The sequence below is a fragment of the Falco naumanni genome, chromosome Z (assembly GCF_017639655.2).
Source record: "Falco naumanni isolate bFalNau1 chromosome Z, bFalNau1.pat, whole genome shotgun sequence".
In the NCBI taxonomy this organism is placed as follows: domain Eukaryota; kingdom Metazoa; phylum Chordata; class Aves; order Falconiformes; family Falconidae; genus Falco; species Falco naumanni.
In genome coordinates this window covers 1,508,417-1,534,034 of record NC_054080.1, presented here as the reverse complement: position 1 = coordinate 1,534,034, position 25,618 = coordinate 1,508,417, and the positions used below count along the sequence as shown (strand labels likewise).

The 25,618-nt window shown below is 39.8% G+C and overlaps 1 protein-coding gene across 1 annotated transcript in view; it reads left to right on the top strand.

Annotated features, from left to right (window-relative positions):
- Positions 1–22,766, top strand: part of ACOT12 (acyl-CoA thioesterase 12) — a 31,182-nt gene extending 8,416 nt beyond the window's left edge. Inside the window, exons 5-15 of the mRNA XM_040580428.1 lie at positions 2,089–2,221; positions 4,144–4,294; positions 7,610–7,729; positions 9,107–9,257; positions 11,028–11,083; positions 11,476–11,536; positions 13,019–13,102; positions 17,954–18,087; positions 19,472–19,600; positions 20,707–20,833; positions 21,663–22,766. Coding sequence (XP_040436362.1) covers positions 2,089–2,221; positions 4,144–4,294; positions 7,610–7,729; positions 9,107–9,257; positions 11,028–11,083; positions 11,476–11,536; positions 13,019–13,102; positions 17,954–18,087; positions 19,472–19,600; positions 20,707–20,833; positions 21,663–21,797 — 1,281 coding nt within the window. The 3' untranslated portion in view covers positions 21,798–22,766. The remainder of the gene's footprint in view (positions 1–2,088; positions 2,222–4,143; positions 4,295–7,609; positions 7,730–9,106; positions 9,258–11,027; positions 11,084–11,475; positions 11,537–13,018; positions 13,103–17,953; positions 18,088–19,471; positions 19,601–20,706; positions 20,834–21,662) is intronic.
- The last annotated feature ends 2,852 nt before the right edge of the window (positions 22,767–25,618 follow it).

Below are 25,618 nucleotides of genomic sequence, written 5' to 3'. Positions count from 1 at the left end.
GGCATGAAGTCCAGACTTCATCGAGCTATTTTTTTCCCCCATATCTCTGCTCTGAAATTGTTAGGCTTTTTTTATTGTTTCTACTTTCTCTTGCACATTTGCTAGTAATAGGAACTGGTGTCTTTGTAAGGGCTGCAATATTGTCAGAAGCAAGCACTAGGAGAGAGATCCTTGTGAGTCTGCACTGTCTCTCTCCTTTTCGGAAACTGATCTATATACTTTGAAATGTGCAAGCATATTGGTGTGGGGCTTCTTTATCCTTCATTTCCCCTTTTGAGGAGGTTATTCAGACATCACTATTCAGATAGAAGACATTATTTTTAAGCTAGCTTCCCATCTAAATTAATTCTTTGCCATTTATGTTAATTAGTTTTCATGCCAATTTTATTTCTTCTCCCCAGTGTTTGGCTCCCTGGAGGCATTTAGAAATCAGTCACGGTACTGTTAGCCTAAACACTGCTGTGCCAAACAGGCACAGTTCTTTTCCACTTTTCATACAAGAAAGGCAAAATATTCCTCAGATCCTCTTAATAAAGTTTTTATGTAATATTCTACAGTGTTGAACATGAGTGACTAAAATCATGTATATGAGTTTCCTGTTTCATTCAATGTGTTATGACAATGCATCTGCCCTTTTAACATCCACTGCAGATTGGCAGAGAACAGTCATCCCGTGAGCAATTAATATATCCAATAATTTCTCCTTTCTTTTCTGCAATGATATACTACAGTTTGCAGAAGAAACAAATCAGAACAGTTTTACCAAAATTAAAGTCCGGCTTGTCTGTGAAAGTTTAGTGACTAAATTGGTTAACCTGAAAGCACTAATATAGTATAAATTATTGTTTGATATCATATTCGTGGCATCAACCTAGTTACCTTTTGCCCACATTTCCAGGGAGGTTAATTCAGGATTAAATTGGTCATGATTAACTAAAATCAGGCTTAAGGCAGGAATGCCCCAGAGGGAGTCTGAGGCTTCAGTTCAAATTCCATCACAAATTAAAGTCCTGGAGAAATTAAAGAACATTTTCCAAATCCACTTTTCTGAACAACTGTTGCTAAAGTTGTGTAGAGAGCCAGAGTATGTACTCACCATTTTAATCTTTTGGCTGGGCCTTCTGAAAAAAGGAAGCTCTTGAGAAGGGCCAGAAAGGAAGCGAGGAAACTGCAAGAGGGTTTAAGTGAAGACTCAAAGACTGAAAAATATTAGCAGCAACCACTGCAGGATGCAGAATGTTGAATTTGTCTGTTTGTAGGGCTTCTGCATTATTTTAAGGTTTCTGAGGCCAGACCGTGTAGACAAATCACACAAGTGACTGTTCTGTGGCACCTCTGCAGTATTTCTCTAAATGTAATAATATTCTTAAGCCAATACACGTATGGAGTCAGTTTGTCATTGAACTGATGTACATGGGAATTTGCACTTAGGGGAGAAGGAGGTCTGATCTGGGCAAGAGAAGGGTGCGTGTCTGGGCTCAAGTAGCATTTTGGGTGTAAATCTATAGTCTGAAGCTGCACCAAGCGCTGAGTGTTCATGTGTTCCTCCTCACCCACAGAAAACCAGTGCTTCTTGAAAACTGGTCCTCAGATAGATGAATAGGCTGTGTGACTATGGAGTGGATTGTGAAAGCCAGAGTGGACTATTTGTGTTGGGAGGAGGAGTGGGCTCTGGGAAATGATTTCCTGTAGACTACACCACTGATCAGCGCAACTGGATTATTTTTCTGATAGGAAAATTCAATACTCAAGGCTTCGTATTAAGACCTCCTTTTTTTTTTTTTTTTTTCTTTCTTCCCCCCTTTTTCTTCTTTAAATGAGAACTACCTTAAATTGTGTGTGCTGTCATGGATGTTTGTATTTGGAAGTTAAAAGCACTTTATCATTGAATTTTAACAAATGATTCTGAAAGGATAATGCAGAATCTCTTGCACTTTAACTCTGCACTTGTGTGTATTAATAGTACTTGTCATCTTAGTTGATAGCAAAAGGTTGTAGGAAATGCTGATGCCATTTGAAGTTCAAAGTGCACTTTGTTATGATTATGGCGTTCAGAACCTTTTTTTTTTTTTTTTTTCATTTACATAGATTGAATTAGATCCTGTAAAGCTTCTGTCTACGGAAGACCAATTGGAGCACACCCTGGCTATTGAGAGAAGAAGAATCCGACTGGGCTATGAACAGCTCTTTCAGAACCTAATGCGGGAGAGTAATAAGGAAGGTGATTACTGTGGTCAGCATAGAAGATGAAAAAAATTGCTTAGGGGCATCTGGAAGGGAGGAAGAAAGCAGATAAAAGATCTGAGTAGAGCTCCTTGGGATTGTGGTATCACGTAGAGAAGTGTGTGCCAGATTTTTGAGGGTATGTAAGGGAGCTATTCTAATAGAGTGGTATTTCTTTGTCTTTTAGAAATTCCAGATTTAAAAATGCAGGATTGAAGGCCAAGCATGCATTAAATAGATGTGAAATGCAGGCCTTCATGCAGGTTGTATGTGTAAGGTTTAACAGTTTACACAGAACTTTGCAGCACTATAATAAAATCCTATGACACTAGTTGCAATGTAGATAGAAGGATAAAATTCACTCAGGTTTATGGCTGTGTCTTTGCAAGAAAGTGCCAAGAACTATGCTTACGCTGTGAGATCATTCCCAACAAGCAGAAGAAACTTCATTACATGGAGGTCAAAACAGGTAAAAAAAGATTTAAGCTCCTCATGACCAAATCAGAAAAATTGAGAGGGGAAACAGGTTTTTCTTTATTTCTGATACTTATCTTTGTTCTTAAGGCAGTTGTGCTCAAAAGTTTCTGTGTTCCCCTGCAAAAGAAATTATTCACAACAGTTAAGAAATATGCTGGTATTTGGAAGATCTGAGCCGTAACTCCGTGTATAAACAACAGACGTTATGTGGGTTTACTGAAGAAAGATTAAACCTGTTGTAAATATAAATTCTAGTCTTAACAATTTTATAAGACTGTGTAGAACGGAAGAGACTTGTTTGCTACAAGCAAACAAATTATTTGTCTTCATGGTAACTGTCCCACAGGAGACAGCTTAATACCACGAAAGACAAATCAGAGGTTGATGACTTCTGTTTCCACTGCCTTGTCTGGAAACTTCCTCAAAGGATATCATTGTTAGCACGAATTCACCTCCTTAAAGAGGTGAAACAAGCAAAATAGGGGAAAGAGAGAAGAAAATAGTGCATGTAAATTCTGCCAGTCAACAAAATAGGTAGAAATCATATCCAGAAAGGGAAGTTTGTCTCCTGAATGAATCTTACGCAACAACTTAAGTAGGTCCAAAGTGCGAGTTAGTCAAATGTGCCCACATAGATATATATATATAATGATAAAGTTAGTTAATTATGGCAAAAGTCAAAAGTACAATTCAGGTCAAGTAGCTTCTAGGGCAGATGCCCACTTTGAAAATGACTGCTGTCATCTCATGCTTAAATCTGTTCTTGCAAAGTAGAACTGAAAAAACAGGGATTAGCGTGAGGACGTGTGGCTAAACATTTGAAAGTGAAATTGGAAATGCTCAGATAGTGGAAGGTGGTTACTGATTCACATCCCATATTTCTCTCTTTTGTGTGTTCTGTATTGTCTCTGGTAATCACAAGATTTGTAAGAGATTATGAAATAATCGTGTCATACTCTAACCTTAATTAGACACATTTGCACAGATGCCTATCACGCATGGTAGTCAAAGTCTATGAAAGGCATTTAAATAAGTGATAAACTGCTATGACAGCATCAGTTAGAGGTCATGCATAGCAACAACCATGAATAATCACAAGCATGTGCTGACGCTGCTGGCTGCTTGCATTCACAGCGAGCCAGGTTTCACCGTAACTGCTTCTGACACAGCTTTAAAGGATATAGTGAGAGCTGAGAAGGATCACTCTGCTGTGATCGACTGTGGGGTGCACCATTCCCCACTTCTTAACGTCTTTTGGAAAGCAGAGCAAATCTTCAGCCTCTTGCTTCCCTTGCAAAGAACAGAGGTCTTCTGCATCTTTCTTTCTTTGTTCTTTTTGTTGTGCCTGGAGAAAATTGCACACTTTAGTAACAGGGGTATTTTCTTCTTGGTTGTCAGTTACTAGTTGAAATTATTCATTAATACATTGCTGCCGTATTTCAGATATCTTTGAAGAGGAAGGTGCAGTTTCAACTGACCTTACTTATGTACAGAGTATTGAGCTTGTCCAGCCTCCTCATGCTAACCATCATGGAAACACTTTTGGTGGCCAGATCATGGCTTGGATGGAAGCAGTGGCAAGTATTTCAGCAAGGTACTTTTCTACATCATAGTCTTTGCATATGGTTGTAAATGGATGTAATTTAAATATTATATCACAGGGATTGAAGGAGGCTTTTGAACTATTTATGTGGTACAGTTCCCACAGTATCCCACACCACTGTGGGAGTCAAATATTATTCTTCTGTTACACATGCACACCCTAAGGCAAAAGAAGCTGTTATCCTCCTGAGAATCTCTGCAGAAAGTCAGCATTGGACATAGGAATAGAAACTTGGCCTCCCCGTAGTTGGTGCAGTGTTTTAAAAGCATAGTTGTTAAGTCAGGATAAAACTGATATTGACCCTGTATCAATTGATATCCAAAAATGAACAGCCTTCTAAATCTTAGTCTGCAGTTCCTTATGCTAGAAGAAAGAATAAGTCAGAGAAGAAGGATCAAAAGAAACAGATCCTGTGTTGTTGGTGTGCACACAGAATGGATGTATAATCATCATCAAGTCACAACTTTTCAGAGTCCCACATTCTATGGGTTGTAATATTTTTAGCAGTTTAAAGGGCTCTGACATCTTCAGGTAATAACTATATAAGTAGTTTTGTGACACTGTCTAGTGCTGCTTCGTACTGTGGCCTAGAGATAAACTCATTTAATTTCTCTTCCCCTGAAATTAAGCCGTTGTTTTTCTCCCTCCTTGTTCTTGGACGCTGTACAAAGCTTCTTTGTAAGCAACACTTGAGTTTCATTTTGAATTCTCCTTACATACCAAGTGACCTAATTCACTGCAGGGATGTTAGTAATGTTTTTTTGCCTTTTAACTTTAATAATTAAATGACTTCTCCATTAATTATTCATATAGTTTTGATTTGTAGCCAGTAGTTGTACTGATAACAACAGATTTTTCTTTAGAGGTTGGATAAACAGCTTGTTTTAGTAACATTAGAATGCACTGACCTTACCCTGGTGTGTCATTTCATTGGCTTCAAAGGGATTGTTTCAGATTTTTGCCATAATATTGTCCACAATATTTACCTGTTTTCATTTCATAAATTTTACCTAGTGAGAGTCACATTTAGGTTTAAAAGGAGAAGGAAAATATCAGCAAACCAAGTACTGAAAAAACTTTGAGGTAATAGATGTCAAACATGATTTGTCATATTGAAATTTTCAGAAATAATAGCTGTTGACAGAGGCTTGTGGAAAACAGAGATTTTGTAGTTTATGCATGAGAAATAGCTAGTCTCGCTACAAACCTTTTGTGAGGTGAATCACAATTAAACCTGACCTTCGAAGGTGCCAGTTAAGAGTTGCTACCTTACAGACCACAAACTCTGATGGAGGAACTGAAGAGGAGGGCTAACCCTTGACAAATGATCCTCTAAGGGCATTTTAAAGGTTACTCACCCTCCTTCTCCCCTCTCCCTTTCCCACCCCCGCTTACTTGGCTGGACAGTAAATGAAAATCTTGCAGATAGCAATAAAGCCATTTGAATATGAATAACATTATTTTGATCTGTACCTTCTTACTTCTTACACTTGCAAGTAAAAGCATTCAGGGCATAGTTTTCCAGGAAAAATGGAATATTTAGGCCATATTTCTGTTTTGTTCCTCTTATTTCAATACTCCTGTATTTGCATCTTTATAGTGAACATTGCAAATAACATCACCATTTAGCATTTTAGATCAGAAGAGCAAATTATTCTTAATGAAATTACAAAGTCATTTGAATATATTAGTCTATTAAAAAGATGTACCAGTCAATTAATTAGCTACAGATAATTGTGTGCATTTAACAATACTGGTACATTAGTTTGCGGAGTGCAGCTGAGTTAAAAGCTAGGAACACTGCAAAGCTGTATTTCCAAGTTGAAAAACTGCACAATGAAAAATCTGTTCTCAGATGTGTATATGTGATTCTTAGTGAGGAGTTTCGCACACATGCATGAGGAGAGAGAATGTCTTTTCAAAGTCTAAAAATAAATGGCATTATTGTATATTGTTCCCTATTCATGTGATGCACAGAGATTCCAGTAAAGAGTCGGGGGTTGACTATGTTTAGAACTACTGAAGAAACCTGATTTTTGCCCACTACAGAGAGCTTGCAAACTAGATCCCAATTCCACAAACCCTTAAGCTGTATCTGGACTGCAGGGTTCTTTTTTCTGGAATATCTGTGAAGGTCAGAGAAGTGATGAGTTGTTGAAAGTCCCTAGCGTGGAAGATCCAGTATTGCAAAACTTTTCCTTCAGCAGTATAACTGGGTTTGATCAGGTATATATCTGTTTGTCCACTGTACTGGTCCAAAGAGCAGCTTTGCTAGCACACTCATGGGAGGGCTACTTGCCTGTCATGACCTTCTGCACTAGACCTGCAAAGTTTTACCAGAGCGGCTACAGCCTATTTCCCTAGCAGTTCAAGAGATCCAGTAGGACACCCCAGCTGTACCTGACTTTATGTAATTGAGCACAGTGCAGGATCAGGTCTGAAATAAGAAAAGACAGCTGAGGTGACACACTATGCAATTTGAAGAACAAAAGGAACAGAATTACTAAGATTTGTGTGTTTGTAATACACTGTTGTGCCCTTTGAAATACAGACAACAGTTCTGTGTTTCTGAATTCATGTCATTAGTTCAACATTGTTCTATCCCTTTGTATGTGCAAAGATGAGTTTCCCAGCTCAGCACCAGTAGTGAGCTGCACATAATTTAGTAAAACAGAGCAAATTAAAAAAAACCAAAACAGCCAAAAACCCAAATCTAACTGTGCATTTGGAAATTATATTAAGATTTTTATTTCATATAACGCTAACAGAAAACATCTGACAAACAAGCAAAAAAATACAAATATTAAAAAGACTAGATAGACTGACATTGCTTTGCTTGAACACTGTTTTTGGTGCTCAACATTTCTGCTCAGGTTTCTTTTCATTGTTTAAAGGACTTTATGATCTGGCGTTTTTATGTACTGAGCAATATCCTACTCCCCAAGCGATCATACAGAGATTAATGAAACTCTGTGAAGTAAGTGGTTACTCTGTAGGTAAGGGATCCATGGTCTGGCTCCAAAAGAAAGTAATACCAAACAGCAATAATTAATTAGTTGGTGTTTGTGAAGTGTGTTGAGAATGAAACAGCATGACATAGGTGATACTATTATGACTGAGGATTGAATTAATATGCTCTTGGAGCTGAACATAGTAACTGTATTTCAGTGGGTTATGGAATAAGTTGGTGTGACAGAGTGATCTTCTACGTTGTGCAAACCTTATTGCTCTAAATCACTACTCACTTCAAGCCTAAGGAGGTTCTTTAACACCTTTGCTTTCCTTCTCTCTTGCTTTCTTTTTCAGCCGCCTTTGTCGTTCATATCCCATCTTGAAATCAGTCAATATGTTTAAATTCTGGGGACCGTCCGTCGTGGGTGACCGCCTTGTCTTCAATGCAATTGTGAACAATACGTTTCAGAATAGGTAAAGCTCTTCATCTGCTTGTCTTCCCTGACTTCCAGGGAGTTCTGGATAGTTCTAGCTGTCAGTAGGATTTGTGGTATTGAATGATGATTTTTCAGCTGGAGTTTTGAGGAATATGTCTGTATCTATAACTATCTGTCTATATGTGCTTTTGTTTTACTTTTCTCAGGGAAAGTTTTAAGAAAAAATTATTCTCTGATTTTCACTTTCTATTTAAAGATCATTTGTAATCAAATCCCAGTCATGCAAACTCAAATCATAAATATCACTCTGAAATTCAGGGATTTTGAAGGGGTGAATTCATCCTATAGCTTTGATTCTTCAGAATACTCCAGCTTGCTGTCAGGATCTTCCTGGCTTGGCATGGGTTGACAGATCTGGGTTCTATTTATTGCTCTTTACTGGCAAAATTCATGCTTTGTTTATTTCTTCCCAGTATTCATTTAGGTGTATGCAGAGGTCAGGCTTTGCCAGTTGCATTTTGGGATAAATGGCTACAGCCCATGCTGAAATTTTACCTTTAGTTGAGTATATGGTGGCTGTATGCACGAAACATAGCTCTAAACATGCTGAACATGTGCTCCTGGAATTCCGTGGTGTGCCTGTTGACCAGTCTTGCACAGATTCTGCCTGCTAATAGTTACTCTCTCTTTCCCTTTTCTATGCATCTGCTGTCTCCTCTGCAGTTTTAGGGCTACTGTTGTGTTTGCCTCACAGAGAACGGCTCTTGTCTGACCTTTGCCAAAGGGGTAGCTCCACTCTGCTAGGCTATTTCCTCATGTACAGGAGCTGCGCTTTGGATCAACAGACCCTCTGGTTATGCCAGGGGTGTGACACAACTTAGATGGAGCGCTGTTCCAGCAGGCGGACATAGTCAGAAGTTGCAAGAAGTATAGCAAGACAAACCACAAGAAGGCAGAAGCTAAAGTAATTCCTTTTCCAAATTTTGTACATGGGACAAAAGCTATCCTGGCATTGCTCTTCTGTAGCTGTTTTCTTTGTAGGTGTATTTGGTCTGCGCAGAGTGCTAGCAGGGCATGTATTACCTTCATACTATGCTTCTGCTGCATGTCAAAGCAGTATCATCCTGTTCACTTTTGCTGTCTGTTCTCACAGTATGCTTTACTGGTGCTCGTATATTGCTACTTAGCTCAATTTTTGCTCTTTTTGTTAATGCTATTTAACTAGGGCCACCTTTTATTTTATTTCTGAAATGTGTCTGTTCAGACTGAGCAATTTATTTTGTATGGCACAGAAGGTATTTGAGTCAGACTTCCTGCACATAGGAAGGTATACAGCAACTCTTTTTAGTATGTCTCAGGGCTGCTTCTGTATCACTTGTAGTAGCTCAATAATTAATTTAAACTTTTATTTCAGTGTGGAGGTTGGTGTCCGTGTTGAGGCTTATAACTGTGAAGAATGGATCAAGGACCAAGCACGGCATATTAACAGCGCGTTTCTCATTTTTAACACTGTAAATGACAAAGGAGAGCTGCTCACCTTCCCCAGAATAAAACCTACTACAAAGGTCAGCTCTCATCCTCAGGAGTGGGATGAATGCATACATGAGTTTATGTGGTCCAACCCAGAACACTGCATGTCACACATCCAGCCACTATAACCTTGCTGGGAAAGCAAGGACTAAGCAGGACACTGAAATGCATCTTCTTGCAGAAGGGAAAAACTCTAAGTGAAATGTTTGCCTTTGAGAGATTTGCCATTGTTAACTTCAGCCATCCAACTCTGAGAGGTGTAGTGAAAGGTACTAATCATTAGAAATTCTGTAGTGATTTGATGGACAGGGAAGAAGAATCTGCTTTTTGCAGATTTTTTTGCCTGTCTATGTCCATCTTGTGTAATCTCCACTGACTGTAGGTGAAACTTCTAAGTGTTCAGTGAACAAAGTTATATTTATAAGCCCTTAATGGAGATAAGAAATAGAGTTAATAAACACGTCTGTAGGAATAAATTCCCATGATGTGGGTGGGCTTTCCAGTTCCTTTGATGTGGAGAACTCTGCAGGTGTTTCCCTGAAAGTGATGCATGAAACACTTAGAGCAGTTTGAATACTATTATTGATTATTTGCTGTGATGTCACCTGTCATTAACATTAATGACGAGATTTTTAGAGAGCCAGCATATAAAGAAATGAAACAAATATTTAACATCAGGGAACTTATGTTTTATAAGATGGCGACAAGTAGATCAAGGTGTCCTATCTGCTAGCTGAGGCAGTAACATTCACTGCTGCCCATTTCAGGCTGTTCCTAGGGGAAAAATTGACTATTCCTCTTGAAAAAGAAAAAAAAAAACAAAACAAAAAAAAACCCCATAGCAGCTTAGCTCCTGTCAGAAAAACAGTGCTTCCCTTAAAGACCTGCCTAGAGAGGCATCTGCAAGCTAAGCATGAAGACAAGAACATGTATACCCATTCCTTGAGAGTAAAGCAAATGTATCTGGGAAAACTAGTATATGTTCAAGGTAGTTCAAACTTTCTGTGGCCATTTGATTGAAAGTGACAACTGCTATGGCAGTGCTCTACAAAGCAGGCAAGACATGTCTTTAAAAAATATTAGGTAGTCCTTGGTTTCAAGAAGGCTGAGGTGCACTAATCTGGAGATTCTCCTTATTCTAGAAGCTACATGTCAGCTTTTAAAAGCTGAGGAAGCTTTTCCAAAGTGGCATATCCTTCAAGATTACAAGCCCTATTGACCTTTAATACAGTGTGGTGTGATGTATGCTCTAGGGTCACTTCTGGGTTTCAAAAAATTGACCCTGGCAGAGTAATAATAAGGGAAGAGAAAGACTTGCCAGCTTGAAAGGCAGATCATCTCTGTTTGCACAGTGCTTGCTCTGTGCCCTAGATCCATGTGCACTAAAACAGGAATTCTTCCGTGCTTCCTTCATGCTTTGAACCTCAGATGATGATGAATTTGATTAGTAGTTTATTTGGTGGCTGTCACATTTAGAAATAGTAGAATGTGTGTGGTGCACTGCCCAGCTGCCACTGGTTTAGGACCAAAAAGAGAGGAATATGCTACTGTGATACAATTTTCTTATCAGATTGTTTTTGCAAACTTAAAGGAATATTGTCACGTCAAAAGTAAACCACTGACTCGGGTTAATCTGGGGAAAGGCCAATGTACAGAGTAAAATTCTTTATTTATTTGTAATACACCTCTGGCATTTGTCCATCAGTAATGGACAATGGACAAAAGAAATAATTTTCAGTTTTCTTTTTTTAGACTGTGTTCTAAAATAATTGGATGCATTACTGTCTGGTTTACTTTTTATAAAGGATGGTTTGAGGCGATATCATGGAGCTATTGCCCGAAGGAGAATTCGATTAACCAGGTATTGTTGAGTTACAATGAGAACTTGGTTTTGAAAACTGAATTTTTAATATATCCTCTAAAAAAGTGATCGTTTGTTAAGTAGTCAAAAGTCTCCTCAAACATAACAGTTATGTTGGTTAACTTTGCAAGTAATTTTGCCTGAGTTGCATTGAAATTATTGGAGGCTATTTGTCTCAAAAATACTTTGTTTTATAGATTATTTGGTTTCCCTCTCTTTCTTGGAAGAAAAAGGAGTTGTTGCAAACCTGCCTTGCAACAAAAAACGGATTAAATTCCTGCAAAGTATTTAGAAGACACTTGAGCCTATAAAAGTTATTTGGTTTAGCACATATAGAAGAAAGTGTGAAGAACCAATTCATGCTATTATTCTTCTTTCTAATTTTGTTCTAGAAAATGCATGCTGTCCGCCAAACAAGACAAACCTTCTGATCCCTGGGAGAGAAGCAACCAGGTAATCCGTAGACCATGTCCTATTATTTACTTGCATAAAATAGTGTATTTGTACTCTTTTGGGATGTGTAAAACAGTTGTACAGGCTATATCCTTTTCCAAAGTGGACATTCTGCACTTAAGTATTATGATAGTTAGGGAAAAATGGATAAATATGTAATAAAATGAATGTGGGGTTTTTTCTCCTGAAAAAAAGACAGTAGATTCTTCACTGTTGATTTAAGAGTAAGTTTCAAACAAAAACTTAAAGACAGACTCTTTTAGCAAGTGGTCCCTTAAGCAGCTGAGCTATAAAGTCTCCTGCAGATTTATATCCCAGTGTCCCCAGATTTTTAAAAAGCTGAATACTGCTATAGAGGAATTGGGGGTGTGTGGTGGTGGTGGTGGTGGGTTTTTTTCCTTTATCCAGCCACTGACTTTCTCAAAAATTGCTGTGAGGAGACCATTTAGTAAGTGCTAAAAGTGTGGGGTAAGACGTGGCAATATCAACAGACAGATGAACAGTGAAATAGTGTAAACTTTGTTTCTATGGGAAAGAGAGGTGAAAACATATGTTTGTTCCTAAATACGCTGCATCAAGTGGTATGTGTTTCTGGTTGGGATGTGCTAGGCCATAGAATGTGCCTGTGTCGTGTAATGAATAGTGGTGAATCTGAATTTAGATGGATTTATAGACACCCTAAATGTTGTTCCAGTGTGATTTTTTTGTGGTTAAATTTTCCTTGCATTTAAGATCTCAGTGGCTCCCAGAAATTTTACTGGGTCTTTTCCCGTTGCTTGAAAAAATAAATGAGAATTTTAATGCAGGAAGTGATTTGCTGTTAACAGTGGCATCTTCATTGAAGCAGCATTTCTTTCATGCAAAACAATCAATACAAATATGCACACCATGATAAAAATGGCTTAAAGATTTATTTAATATTAGATTAAAACCTGTCATTAAAGACTCTAAGGCTGTATTCTCTTTATACAGTGGTTAAATGAGAACTCTATCCACTGTAGTCAAGCATAAATAATGGATAAATTTGCACTTCTCTGCTCTGACCCTGCTGTGTAAGGCAATTGCCAAGATAGACCACAGCTTGATAGCAATGAAGAGGTTAATTTTCTAGTAGATTTCCATTATTTAGGAGGAAGCTGAACAAAACTGTTAATTTAGTGGTCTGAGAGGTTACCTGTATTATCTATTGTGGTCACAGTTCTTCCGCGCTCCTTTATAATTGGAGAAGCTGAAAGTAATATTTAGTTGTTGTTTAATTAGGGTTGTTTTGCCGACAACCATGTGAGCACGTAATCTAGCTGTTGAAAGCATTTAATTCAGAGATTACTGGACTGTGTTTTCTGGAAGGAAAACACTTATGGAAAAATACACAATTTTTTAGCGGTTGAGAGGTAATAATAGCAAAAGAGCATCCCATTTCTGCAGTGTTTCATGAAATGTACCTTTACCCCTTTGTTTTCAGAAATGTATCTTATGTTTCAGGCATATGTGAGTTACAGCAATATAGCTGCACTGACACACCTGGCAGCAAAACCTGGATGGGAAATAACCCGTACACTGGATGATGTAAGTGCATATTTGTGGAACAGCTACACAGCCACTTAAGTTATGTTTCACCGTAAGAGATGGATGGAGAAAAGCAGTGTTTTACATCTGTAAATAAATACATTGGCTTGACAGTGTTGGTTTTAGTGTGGCTAGGGCTGAAAACCGAAACTCCGAGGGTCTCCCTGAAATGCTGCAAATCAATCTCTGATTGTCCAGAGTGCTGTGCAACCTGGAAGTTCCATGGTGGAGTTCCAAGATGGTCTGAATGGCTGGTGAACATAGGACTTGGGATCCCAAAAGGACAGGCTTGCCAGCAACTGAGCAGTTGAGCTTGTTAAGCAACACACAGGAGAGTGTTAAAAGAGAAACTTGTACCTCATTTCTGTGAGGTGTTTTCTTTGCCACAACTAACGCGTTTCTGTGGTTTTGCTGAATTGTTTGATTCCAGCAAAACACCAGACTCGGATGTCTTTATTTAGGCGGTACTGTTGATGATCTGTGGTGCGTCAAACATCACTGCGATAAGCAAAAATGTGCATGGCAGTCTTAATACACTGTTTTCACCAGCTTCGCAGCATGGGAGATGTTCCTAAGTAGCAGTGATTATCTTGTGGTGGTTCTAGGTGGGCCCTGCCAGCCGGCAGGTGGCAGCAATTTATATGCATTACTTTTCAGTGTCTGTCTTCTTAGAAAACCAGTTGATTCTTTTTTATGTATGTTTTTCCTTTCAGACATTTTCCTTTCTGCCCTTTTTCTATTAAAAAATAAAAAAAGCCTGAAAGCAAAGCACCTTTCTGTTCATCGATCAGTGCTACTATAAGCTCAAAATCTTAAGGCTTGTGTAAGCCAGTTTTATGATAGGAAGATGTTGCTAAGAAAACCAATAGCAAGATCATTTAGCTGGGAAAACTCAGTTTTAACCTAGTTGCAGTGCATGTATTCCAAACTATGGAGAGATATCTCTTAATGTTTGGTTTCTAAAACACAGTTAGTGACTGGCAGATTACTTTAAGATCATGTAGATTGAGAGATGTTTGGGGACAAGAAAAGGCTGTTACTTTTAGTAACTAATCTTTCAGTCTGACTTCCTGCATGTCACAGGCTATGAAAATTCACTTACTGATTCTTGCATCTAATCAGTAAGCTACTTGAGTAAGAGCATATATTAATCATAGGGAAATCCAGTGACAGCAAGTCTGCCAGTTCCAGGTGTAGGTTGTTCCAGTGGTTAATAACTTTCAATAAACACTGTTGTGCCAAGTAAATGACAGACAGCACTCACAGTGGAAAAAGCAAGCCTGAACAATCAGACTGAAACATTGAACATTACTTTCAAGCCTCTGCTAAGACTGTATTAATATCCATATGAAACTTCCTTTCTGCATCCACCGGCACTGCCACAATCTCAGTTTCTTTCTTTACCCTAAATGCTGGAAACCTGTAACAGAACCAGCGCCAAATGTTGTGAAGAAATTACTTCATACAAAAACCCCAAAACCAATCCACATCATGGATGACATTTTAAAACAGCGTGATACTATTTCTCTCTCTCAGCAAGCCACCAGGTACCTTCTAGTATTACTGGAGTCTGGAACTTTCTCCCCTTTTTGGATATCTTAAAATCATCTTGATAGTAATATCTGCTTCTAAGCCACTTAGACATTACCTGGTGGAAAACAGTAAGTAGCTGTTTTTTAGCTGTTCTTTCATCTAATTTCATCTTAAATCCACCAAAATCTCGGGCAGGGTATAGAATGCAAATCACACTGATGTTGTCAATGGGTGGAGGATAGCCATCCATTCCCATTGTGATGGAAATTTCTGTAGAATTTGGCATTGCAATCATTAGATATTCCTCAAAGAAGTGGCAGGGATCCAGGGTAGTACACAGGATTGTATGCTGCTTCAATTGTTGTGTACCATTTACACAGTTAGTAAGTCTTCTTTCTTATTTAGCATTTACTTGCAGGCATGAAGTAGACTGCTGACCAAGTGTGGATGCCAACAGTAGGCAGAGGGCATGCCTGTCTCCATGTGTGACTGTATGCTTACCTCTAATTTAATGCACTAGGGGAATTAGATTTGCTCTTTGGTAAAGAAACTGAGAGTGAAACTGATCTTGGACTTTACCTATATAGCTCCTCCAGTCAAATTTAGATATGTGCTCAAATCCCTAAGTGGTATAGATGCAGCTCCAAGAAGGCTCTCTGCCAGCTCCAGTTAATAAAGTTTACTATCTTGACAAATATGCGTTTGTTTCACCTGTCACTGTTTCATGCTCACTTTTGTCACTTTTGCAAACATGAGCACAAGGGAGTATCCCTTAAGAAACTGTATCTAGCTCAGAATGTTACGTCATCTTTCTTTAAGCACTGCAGGCCAGCACACGCACATCATACCAGTCTTCTGTTCTCTGTGCACATGCACCAGCTCTTAACCCTTGTACTTAGGGTACACAGCAGCGTAGACACAGAACAACTACGTAGCCTTCTCTGACAGACATGGGTAGCAGCATCTTCAGTCAAACAGATCTCTCCAGTGCTCATGAAATGGTTTCTTGGGAGAAACTGAAGGAACAAGTAGTAGGAATCAGGTGGTGCTGATCAGTGCTCTGCCTGAAAGCAGTTGTACTATGGGAAAGGAGACCGTCAAAGACATTAGACTGAACTGCATTTTGGGATGAAATATTCTAGTAGGTAGGTTTTGCAAAGCAGCATGTGCTTCTCTATATGCAGAGAATTTGTTCCCTTTTCCCTGGAACTAGAATGACCCCAAGCTGACTGACAGATTTTGAAGGTAGTAAGTGGCACTGTGAGCTCTTTGACATAGAGCCACAAGGCTTGCAGGCCTACAGTAATAACCTAGCCTTGCCAGTGTCCACTTAGCACAGAGATGATTTGACAGCTGCACCTCCTACTTTGTTTTGTGATTTTTCAAGTCCAGAAGACTCCTAAGACACCATGATTTCTTTTCTATGCCTTACAGCAATATTGATCCATGCATCCTGAAGCTGGTTTCTAAAGCTTTTAGGCCTTTTGTTTTACGCCAAACTTTACTTCAGCAAGATGCTTACTGCATTAAGTTGGCGGTTCTCCCTATTCCAAAACATGAAAATATGAAAGCATACAAATTTGTTTTGTCGCACAAATGCTCTGTTAACCAAAAGATTGTTAATTTTCGATATAGAAAAAAAAAAAAAAAAAGAGCAACAGAGGTGATGAAGCTTACAAATTTTGTATCACTTCAAAATGAAATTCTGTTAAAACTTTCTAGGATTTGAGAAGCGATTTAGCACATCAGATTAAACGTTGGGAATAAATTCTACTAATTCTAAGCACTCTCTTCTACCCATTTACTTCCATTATATAGCGTTTATGAACATGAACAAGCCCTTCTTTTGCAAGGATTGTGTGTACATTGTTATATACAGGTTATTCCTTTTGAATTCTCTGTGTTAGCATTTAGGCCTATGACTAGAAATAGACCCAAAATAATCAAGACAAGATACTGCAAACGTGGGACAAGAGAGGTAAAAGTAGTAGTTTTGAAACGTTTTTTCAGTATGTTCTGCGTATAACTTTTCAGTATAACTCTGCGTGCTCTGCTTCATAGTAAAGAATAGGGGAGGAAAAAACCCTATAGAAATCTTGGATAGGGAAACGCTGAGTCATATTAGGGGAAGGTGGCATAGGCCAACTGGTTTGCATGGACAAAGGGAGCTGAAGTAGTTGAACACTGCTAACTACTAATTAAAGACAAGCTACTGGACTGCATGGGTTGGAGAGGTGGATCAAGGAAGTAACCCATATATCATCCAAAATCATCCCTCTTAAATCTTAGAAAGTGCTTTTGTGAAAGTCTGGTCCCCTTTGGATGTCTTTAGATAAGCTCTCCAAAGCTGCAATGTGCAGGATTGCTGTATTTGTTCCAAAATACGTATGGCAGGGAGAGAAGTTGCTTGTTTTGTCTTATTTTGATAGTCTCACACATAGCGCAAGGACACTCGTCTCATCTAGTGCGGCCTCACTCCAGCTTGCTGCTGCTCACTAGCGTCACATTCAATGGATTCTAGTCTGTAGTTTCCAATTTCTGGAAAGCTTTAAGTAGACATCACCTTTAGGTACTTTACATAAACCTACCTCAATAAAGTGTCTTCCATTCCTTACTAATATATGTTACCTTTACTTCCTGTCCTGTATTTATGCCATATTTCTGTAACTCAACCAGTTGGAAGGGCTGGGTTAAGAAAATGGTAGAATTCTGGACTGCTGCTGACCTGCCCAGGTTTAAAAAGTCCAGTCTCCTGTCACCAATCACTGATGCCAAATTCACAAAAAGAATTGTATGAGGTCCTCACATTGCTCCACCAGCTTTCAGAGTTAGTGAACTGAGCCCTCTGTGAGGAGACTTTCTGTAGCAAGGCTGAGAAGAGGCTTTTACCTTCATTCCTAAGTGGATCTTCTGTTGTTTGTGAAACTGATGACATCTACATGGTCCTGACAGAAGAAAAATACATTGAAATAACTCATTTTTTTCCAAGGCAACTTCAGTATGAAGGGTATTTAAAGACTATATATGCATAGCATGAGAAAGAGTTTATACTGGCCTGTAGTTCCACAATTCAGTTCCACTTGCAAGCTAATTCAGCTATTCTAACCAGGTGTAATTAAAACTGTGTGAAATCACAATTTTACATTGTGTATTTTCATGTAAAACTAATCTTCAATACTCATCTGCCTTTCATCTATCAGATACAGTGTCATAGGTACTCCTGAGGAAATCTGCTTAAGTCCTATACATGGAATGCTTGTGTTAAAATATTTATAGTAATCATTCTTTGGTTTTAATATGGTTTTCACTTTTTTTCAGATAAAAATATGGACTCATGAGGAGGGTGATATGCTGTCACTCAAAGTTGAAATGCAAGTGAAGATACCGTCACATCTAGCTTTCTCCCTTTTGTCTGACTTCAGATTCCGCCAACAATGGGACAAACATTTCTTGTAAGAACTTACTGTTCTTTGAGACTGTTTGAATCCACTGACAACTAACCTTTTCTGATACAAGTATTTTTTGAGATGTTGGCACTTTTCTATGTAATTAAGAAGAAATTCCTGTAACAAGTTGACATTAAATATTCTTTAGTTAAAGTATTGGGTATTTTTACCTTAAAAATAAAAATTTACTTCTCCTTAGTCTGATTTTGCCCAATTGCCCTGGACAGTCAAAAGAGAGAGCTGGGACAGAGGTTGCCCTTTTCTAAAAGGAACACAATTCCATGCCTGAACATATGTGTGTTAAAAGGTTTCACTTCATTAAGTTGTATATAACTTGAGTTGGATATATTGTGCATGCTCTCTGTCAGATGTAAGGCAAAGCTGTGGACTCCTTCACGTTTGTATTGATTAGGGCACTGATGCTTAGCTTCATCATACAGTCAAAGTAAGAAATCAAGAAATGGGTTTCCTCAGAATGCATATTTAAGAAAAATAACATCTTATAAAGTGTATCTGAATCAGAATGGGTTTCAGAATTGCTGTAAAAGGTGTTTTGGAGTTCTTTTTATTGACCCTATGTGATGTAGAATAATGACTAGAGACAACTGAATTGATATGATACTGATTTGATTTGATGAATATACTCTTAAAGGAGTCATTCTATCCTTCAGGATATTTATCAGATTCAGGATTTTTATCAGAGGGTGAAAGTGGAAGCTTAAGGATATTTGAAAATTTACAATCTGTGCTGAATTTTTGGCTTGTAACAAATCAAATCTGAAGAAATACTATGTTGATTTCCCATATCTACAGCCAGAAATCTCAGCTTTTTTATGACCACCATGAAGCCTGATTAGCTGGTCAAATGGAATACTGGCTCAGCTGTGCTTATTGCTGAGGCAGTATAGGAAAAAAAATGAGGTTTTTTGTAGTGGAAACTCAGAGAGACCAATCAGTACTTCAAGACAGTGAAAGACTGTGCCCTACCCAGGTGGCCCCATCTGAATGAAGTAGAACACAACTTCAAATAAAATGTTTACTGACCGTCTCTCCTATACTATGTCAGGTGGACAACGTTTGGTCATTGAGCAAGCTTGCAAGTTAATGTCATTCCAAACAGGAATTGACAGTATGCAGAACATATGCTTTTAAGCACCTCCACCAGCACCTTGCAGCACCTCTTAACAATTCTGTGGGACAGAAAAGTCATGTCAGATGAGGTGATGCAGAAAACCTGTTTTGCACTCTGCGTTCCTCTCTCTTCCTTGCTGCGTGAACATGAAAATTTTAACCTTGATGTTAGGATGGTATATATGTTTGTACTGTATTTCGTTAAGAGATGCTGTTGCAGACAGCAGGGTCTGTATGTGTGTGTTAAATGTATTTACAGAACTTGTGAGGTCCTACAGGCTGTGAATGAAGATGAGAAAATATATTATGTTACGTCTCCACCCATCACTGGCCATAAACCCAGAGACTATGTGATTCTTGTATCTCAAAGGCAACCCTGTAAGCCAAGGTGAGTATGCAATTTCAAGTCTAACTGTGATCACTTTGGAGCCACAGGTTTGAGTACTGTTGACCTTTATCTGGGCCTGTCATGGGTGAAAAAGATTATATTTTATTTTGTAAGAAATTACAAATATAGCTATAACGTAGCTATATTATAATAGATACGTTAATGCTTGAGTTTGTACAATCAGATCTGTTTTGCAATGTGAAAGTGCAATGAAAATTCAGAGGATCACAAATTGGTAACGTAGTCCAGCATTGCTTCTTTGATAGTGACTCTTAGGGAGTGAGCTATCATTAGGGAAAACAGGCCAGAATTCCAGACAGGCAATTTGGAAAAACATGTGTCCCAGAAGGCCTGTCTGTGCTGAAGCACATAACTGGGAGTTTGTTTCTTTGTTTTAAATGACTTTGTAATCCCATTTAATGTAATTCAAGGAAGTGTTTGGCCTTTCTTGAAACCTCGGTGTGACACATTTATTGTATCTGTAAATTTTGCTGCTGAATTTCGTTTAAAATGTCCCTTGATCAGTTTAACATACACTGATTTTTTTTCCATTAGATTTCCTTTTGTTCTTGCATAATGAAACACGGATAAATGGGACCATTTGGTGTATCTTATCATTCATTATTTTCGGCTTAATTTCTTACATTCAGTAATTCTTCATGTTAACAGAACACTGCTTGTAAAAGGCAGTATTATGTACTGTGCTTGCTTTCCATCCACCTCACCCCCCATCCCCCCCATCTGGTAACTGAATTATGTTTACATGTGCTGGGGCCACACTGTAAATCCTCTTAGTAAGAGTTGCTCCTAGGCACTGGTTCCGTAAACATGGGCTGTGGAGAGCGGGATAAATTAAAATAAAGGTGTTGTCTGTGGATGATTGTTCTGTGGCTTTCCACAGAAGTCCCCTTGACTGGAGTCTGCGATAAAGCCTTAATGTGACTCAAGAGAGCTGAATCTTTTAACCTGCATCTGTAAACATAGAGGAGCTTGTTTGCCTTCATATGAAAATGACGTTTGGTATAGCTTGTGCATACTCTGTAGTCATTTACATGTATGTATTTTAATAGTTGAAGAAATGTTTGATTCTTCCCCTTGTCCTGCAGTGAACCCTACATAGTAGCCGTTAAGTCAGTTACCCTCACATCTATGCCACCTTCTGAAGAATACTGCAGAAGTGAAATCCTTTGTGCCGGATTCCAGATCTACAGTGACAGCAACAGCTCCTGTACAGTGAGTAGTTCTGCAGACCTCAGCTGTGTCTCCTTTCCTGCAGTATTACATGTGTGTATAATCTCATTTGAGCTGACAGTCTAGAACAGTAACAGCAATACAACAAAAGAATGAGTCAGTTTCCCCAGAGTTCAGCGTGGTTATAAAGACATTCTTTATTCCACAAAGTGGAAACTTGCCTGACTTTGGCCAATCTGAATGTTAGGAATGAAATCTAAACTAAGCACGGGAGATGAGCAGGCATATCCAGAGAGTAATTAATTAAGTCTTAAAATATTGTTCTAGAAAGTGTGCATTAAAATAGTCTCTGGTAGTGTCCATCTCTTTTCACTGACTACAGTGGAAGTCCAAGGAATTCTCTCAGACTAAATGTTTAACTTTCTTATGTCAGAAATTATGCAATCTGAATCCCATCTCTGGGACCAATGGCAATGTTCCTCTTTTGTTCTTTTCTGTGGGAAGGCTGTAGCTTTTTCATTAAAGAAAATATATTTCTGACAACAGTCAGCAGCTCTCAGTGGCTTGGATTCTTTTTTCAGGCAACAGCTTTGTTCATAAAGCACGTACATTTAACAGGTTACACATGTTTCTTGCTGCACTGCTGTGTACATTTGCCTACAGATGCTCAAGGACCTGGCAGTCGTGAGGGCACTGAAATCACTAAAGTACTGTAAAAAAGGCATGCTCTTTTTGCTAATTATTGCCTTCAGTTTGAGCAGCACTATGTGATTCTGTTTGCATCCATAAATACTCATCTAGGCTTTGCAAAAAAGTGGCTGAGTATTGCAATCCATAGGCTTTTATGTTTCATTTATTTTTTATTAAACAGGTGTGTTACTTCAATCAAGTGACATCAGGTGTTATGCCGTATTTAGCTGCAAATCTTACTGGCTCATCAAAATCCATTGAAGACACTGCTTTGGAATGTATAAAGTTCTTGGAGCTGAAAGACAGCAAGTGCTGAAGTTAAAAACAGATTTCTGAAGAGACCTCTAAAGATTATCAAGCAGTACTGGTTTATATTCCTGCACGTACGTTGATCGTTTTTCTACAGGTTAGTTACTTTGGATCATGTAGTCGATACTGGGCTTGATCCTGAGAATATCTAGTACAAGCATTTTCTATCAAATTAAGATTAGGCTTTAGGTTCTAAATTCAGTTTTTAATTTTAGAAAAATTAAGGGACAGATTCTGCTTTTGATTGCATTAATGGATTTCATATAAGTGGAGGCGGAACTTGGCCAAGTAGAACTGTATCTCATGAGACCATTTCACTATTTTAATGTTATATCGCACGTAATGCCATCCAGTCAGTTTTAAATCAGTAAATACCATCCTGTGTAACTTAAAGAGATGTGGTGCTACTAAGTAGCTTATCCAGTGCTCTGACCTGGTTGTCCAGGTTCTTGCATACCTACTAAATAATAAATTGATTACACCCCACGTAAGTTAGTGTTTGCTCATTGTATTGGGTCTGCCTGAGCCCCACAGCAGCCCTCACAGCGCTGTGCTTTGTATTGGTGGCTAGAGAGGTGGTGACAGCACACCAGTGTTTTGGCCGCTGCTGAGGAGCACTGGCACAGCACCCAGGCTGGCTCTTCAGCATTCCCCCCCTCACCTGGGGTGAGCAAGATCTTGGGAGGGGACGCAGCCAGGACAGCTGACCCAAAGTGACCAAAGGGATATTTCAAACAATATGGTGTCTGCTCAGATATAAAAGCCAAGAGAAAGGGGGAGGAAGGCAGAGCATTTGTTATGTACAATGCTTGTCTTCTGGAGCAACCACTACATGTACTGACACCGTGCTTCTTGGGAAGTGGCTGAACATTGCCTACTGATGGAAAGTAGAGAGTAACATCTTTTGTTTTCCTTCGTTTCCATGCGTGTGACTTTTCCTGTTGCTTCATTAAATGGCCTTTATCTTGACCCACAAGCTTTTCATCTTATTTTCTTCCCCCCCAGTTCTGCTGAGGAGGGGAGTGATAGAGCGGCTTGGTGGGCACCTGGCATCCACCACACTGATGTTTGTACATTATCTGTTAATACTTGTAGTTTATCTGTGACTTCCAATAAATTACTGTTTCTGAGGTTGCAAATCCTGTATTATGGTATCTCTGAAATGACTCGAGATACTGTTCCAGAAAGACTGCTTTGTAGTGATGATGGGGACTCTTGGCCTCCTACAGAAGTGCTGTAACCTTCCAGCTGGCAAGCTCTATGCAAGACTGTTCTGCTAGGGGTGAATAAATGCAGAACAGTAAGGCTCTTGGATCCACTCCCTCACAGATGAAAAGGGAGAATATTTTCAAAGGTTTTATTGTGGTGGGTCTGCTTTGTTTTCTGCTCTTATTTTTGCTCAAAAGAGCCTTGTTCAGAAAAGCGAGTATGATCATCAGCAGTTGGATCGTAACATGAACATGGGGGTATTAAGAGAATCAAAGCATGTGAACCACAGCAGTGCCATTTTATCTTGCTGTAGTCTCCCAATTAGTAGAGCAAGAGCTCTAGGGGTCTTCTCCAGTTCCCACGTGAACACATCTTCAGTTTAACCTATAACCGAATCAAAGCTTTTATCAGCCATTTACAGGTTACAGCAGGCCAGCACATTTTGCATATGGCATGTCTGCCATGTGCAGCAGAAGAGGAACCAAAGGGAGTGCTGGAAGCCCTCTGGGTGTACTAGCACCATGAGTCACCTGGCCTCTCAGCAAGACTAGTTTAGCTTGGGTACAGTCTTGAACCAAAACATTAGTGAATACAGCTGCTGTTTGCTATGCCTAGCGAAGGCTGGCCACCGTATGCCACACAACACAGGGATATCTTTGGACTACTAATTAAGTAAAGCAGGTCCAGGTCTTTGGCTATGGAGGAGAGACTAGATCTAGCTCCTGATTTTGGTTCGTCATTTTTATCACATGGGTAAGGTGCAATTCAGTCCAGGGAGTGAGAATCACAGCCTCAAGGCAGCCCCCTCCAGAGCACGCAGACCACCGAGGTTGTGCTTGCCTCCTGGCTTGGCTGGTAGTGGAAGGGTCCAGACCCCCTCTGTGGACCAGGAGCTCAGCTCTCCTGAGTCCTGCCCACGCTTGTTTGCAGATGATGGCAGACAAGCGCTTGAGTGGGCGTGTTAGTCTCTGTGGTCCCAATTTTTAGTGAACAGAGACACCTAATGTTGAGCTCTGAACACCGCATTAGTGAGAAAGAGCCCGAACGCTGCCTGTGCCAAGCATTTCACACCAGCTATTCGGGTGGCGGCCTGTGCAGCGCAGTGTATAACTTGCCTTTCAGAGACACGGAGCTCAGCTGTGGGGCTACTGCAGGGGCTATCTGGAGAACATTATTTGGCGTTTTTGAATGATTAGCTTTCTGCTGAGCTCACGCCTGCATGAGCAGATCTGCTCTCTGGTTTTGGCTGGAATGGATAGAATTCATGGTCTTTATAGTAGCTGGTCTGGGGGCTGTGCCTTGGATTTGTGCTGGAAATAGCGTTGGTGATTCAGGGATGTTTCTGTTACCGCTGAGCAGCACCTACAGAGAACCAAGGCCTTTTCTGCCTCTCACCCCACCCCACCAGCAAGGAGCTGGGAGGGGACAGAGCCAGGACAGCACCTGGACAGCTGACCCCAGCCGACCAAAGGGATATGCCATACCATATAGCATCATGCTCAGCATGTAAAGCTGGAGGAAGAAGGAAGGGGGGGCAGGACGGACACCCAGCATGTCTTCCCATGTCACTGTTACATGATGGAGCCCTGCTGTCCTGGGTATGATGCTGATGGGAAGCAATGAATGAATTCCTTGTTTTACTTGGCTTGCATACGTGGCTTCTGCTTTACCTATTAAACTGTCATTGTCTCGTGACAAGTTTTTTCACTTCTACCCTTGCAATTTTCTCCCCATCCCACCATGGAGGGAGCGACCAAGTGGCTGCATGGGGCTGAGCTGCTGGCCCAGGTTACACCACAGCAGCCCCACACACCAGGACCTTGGCTGTTGTAGTGCAAAGCACTGTAAAGCTGGGCCATGCTCCAGATGCAGCCATCACATGTCTTTGGGGGTGTATGGGGAAAGATCTTTTTGACACAGAGCAAGGATTGTATTTACCAGCCTCTGTGCAACTTAAGATTCAGGTTTCTGGCACACAAACTACTCTGCTGAAACTCCAGTTATTCGCCCAGCTTCTGAAATGTGTGGGTACAGTGCACCTTTACATGCAGCACCTCTTACAGGTGCTGTTCAAATAGCTTTCAACTACACATCCTTTGTGAAATAATGTAAAAAGAGGTAAGTGGGTACATTTAACAAGTTGTTTTGTCCAAAAGTCCCTGTAGATTGCTAACCAGTGCAGCTACGAGTGTAGCGCAAGGATTTCAGTGCCTGCCTCATTTTCCTCAGCAGTCACTGAAGCAGAGGACAAGAGGGAGGCATACGTGCTTCCACCCCCATGCAAGCACATGTGCAATTACCTGAAAACAGCTGCTGCCTTTACAATGTAATTCTCACAGAGACTGTACTCTCCAATTGTCCAAGTCTGAAGAAGTCCATTTTTTCCCCTCAGAGGACAACAGAGCAGTTGTCACGTGTAGGAGCCCAGCAAGTGTTTCCATAGCGCAAGACAGATCAAAGCCACAGGTACAAAACACAAGGTTGCCTTGCCCAGCAGTGGTTGTTAGGCTCACTGACCTTCAGAGGAGCAGCAGAAGGAGGATGAAGAGAAGGCTGGGCTCAGAAGCTCGGCAAGCTGGATACTAGCATGCCCTGCTTCTGCTCCACTTTGAGAACAAA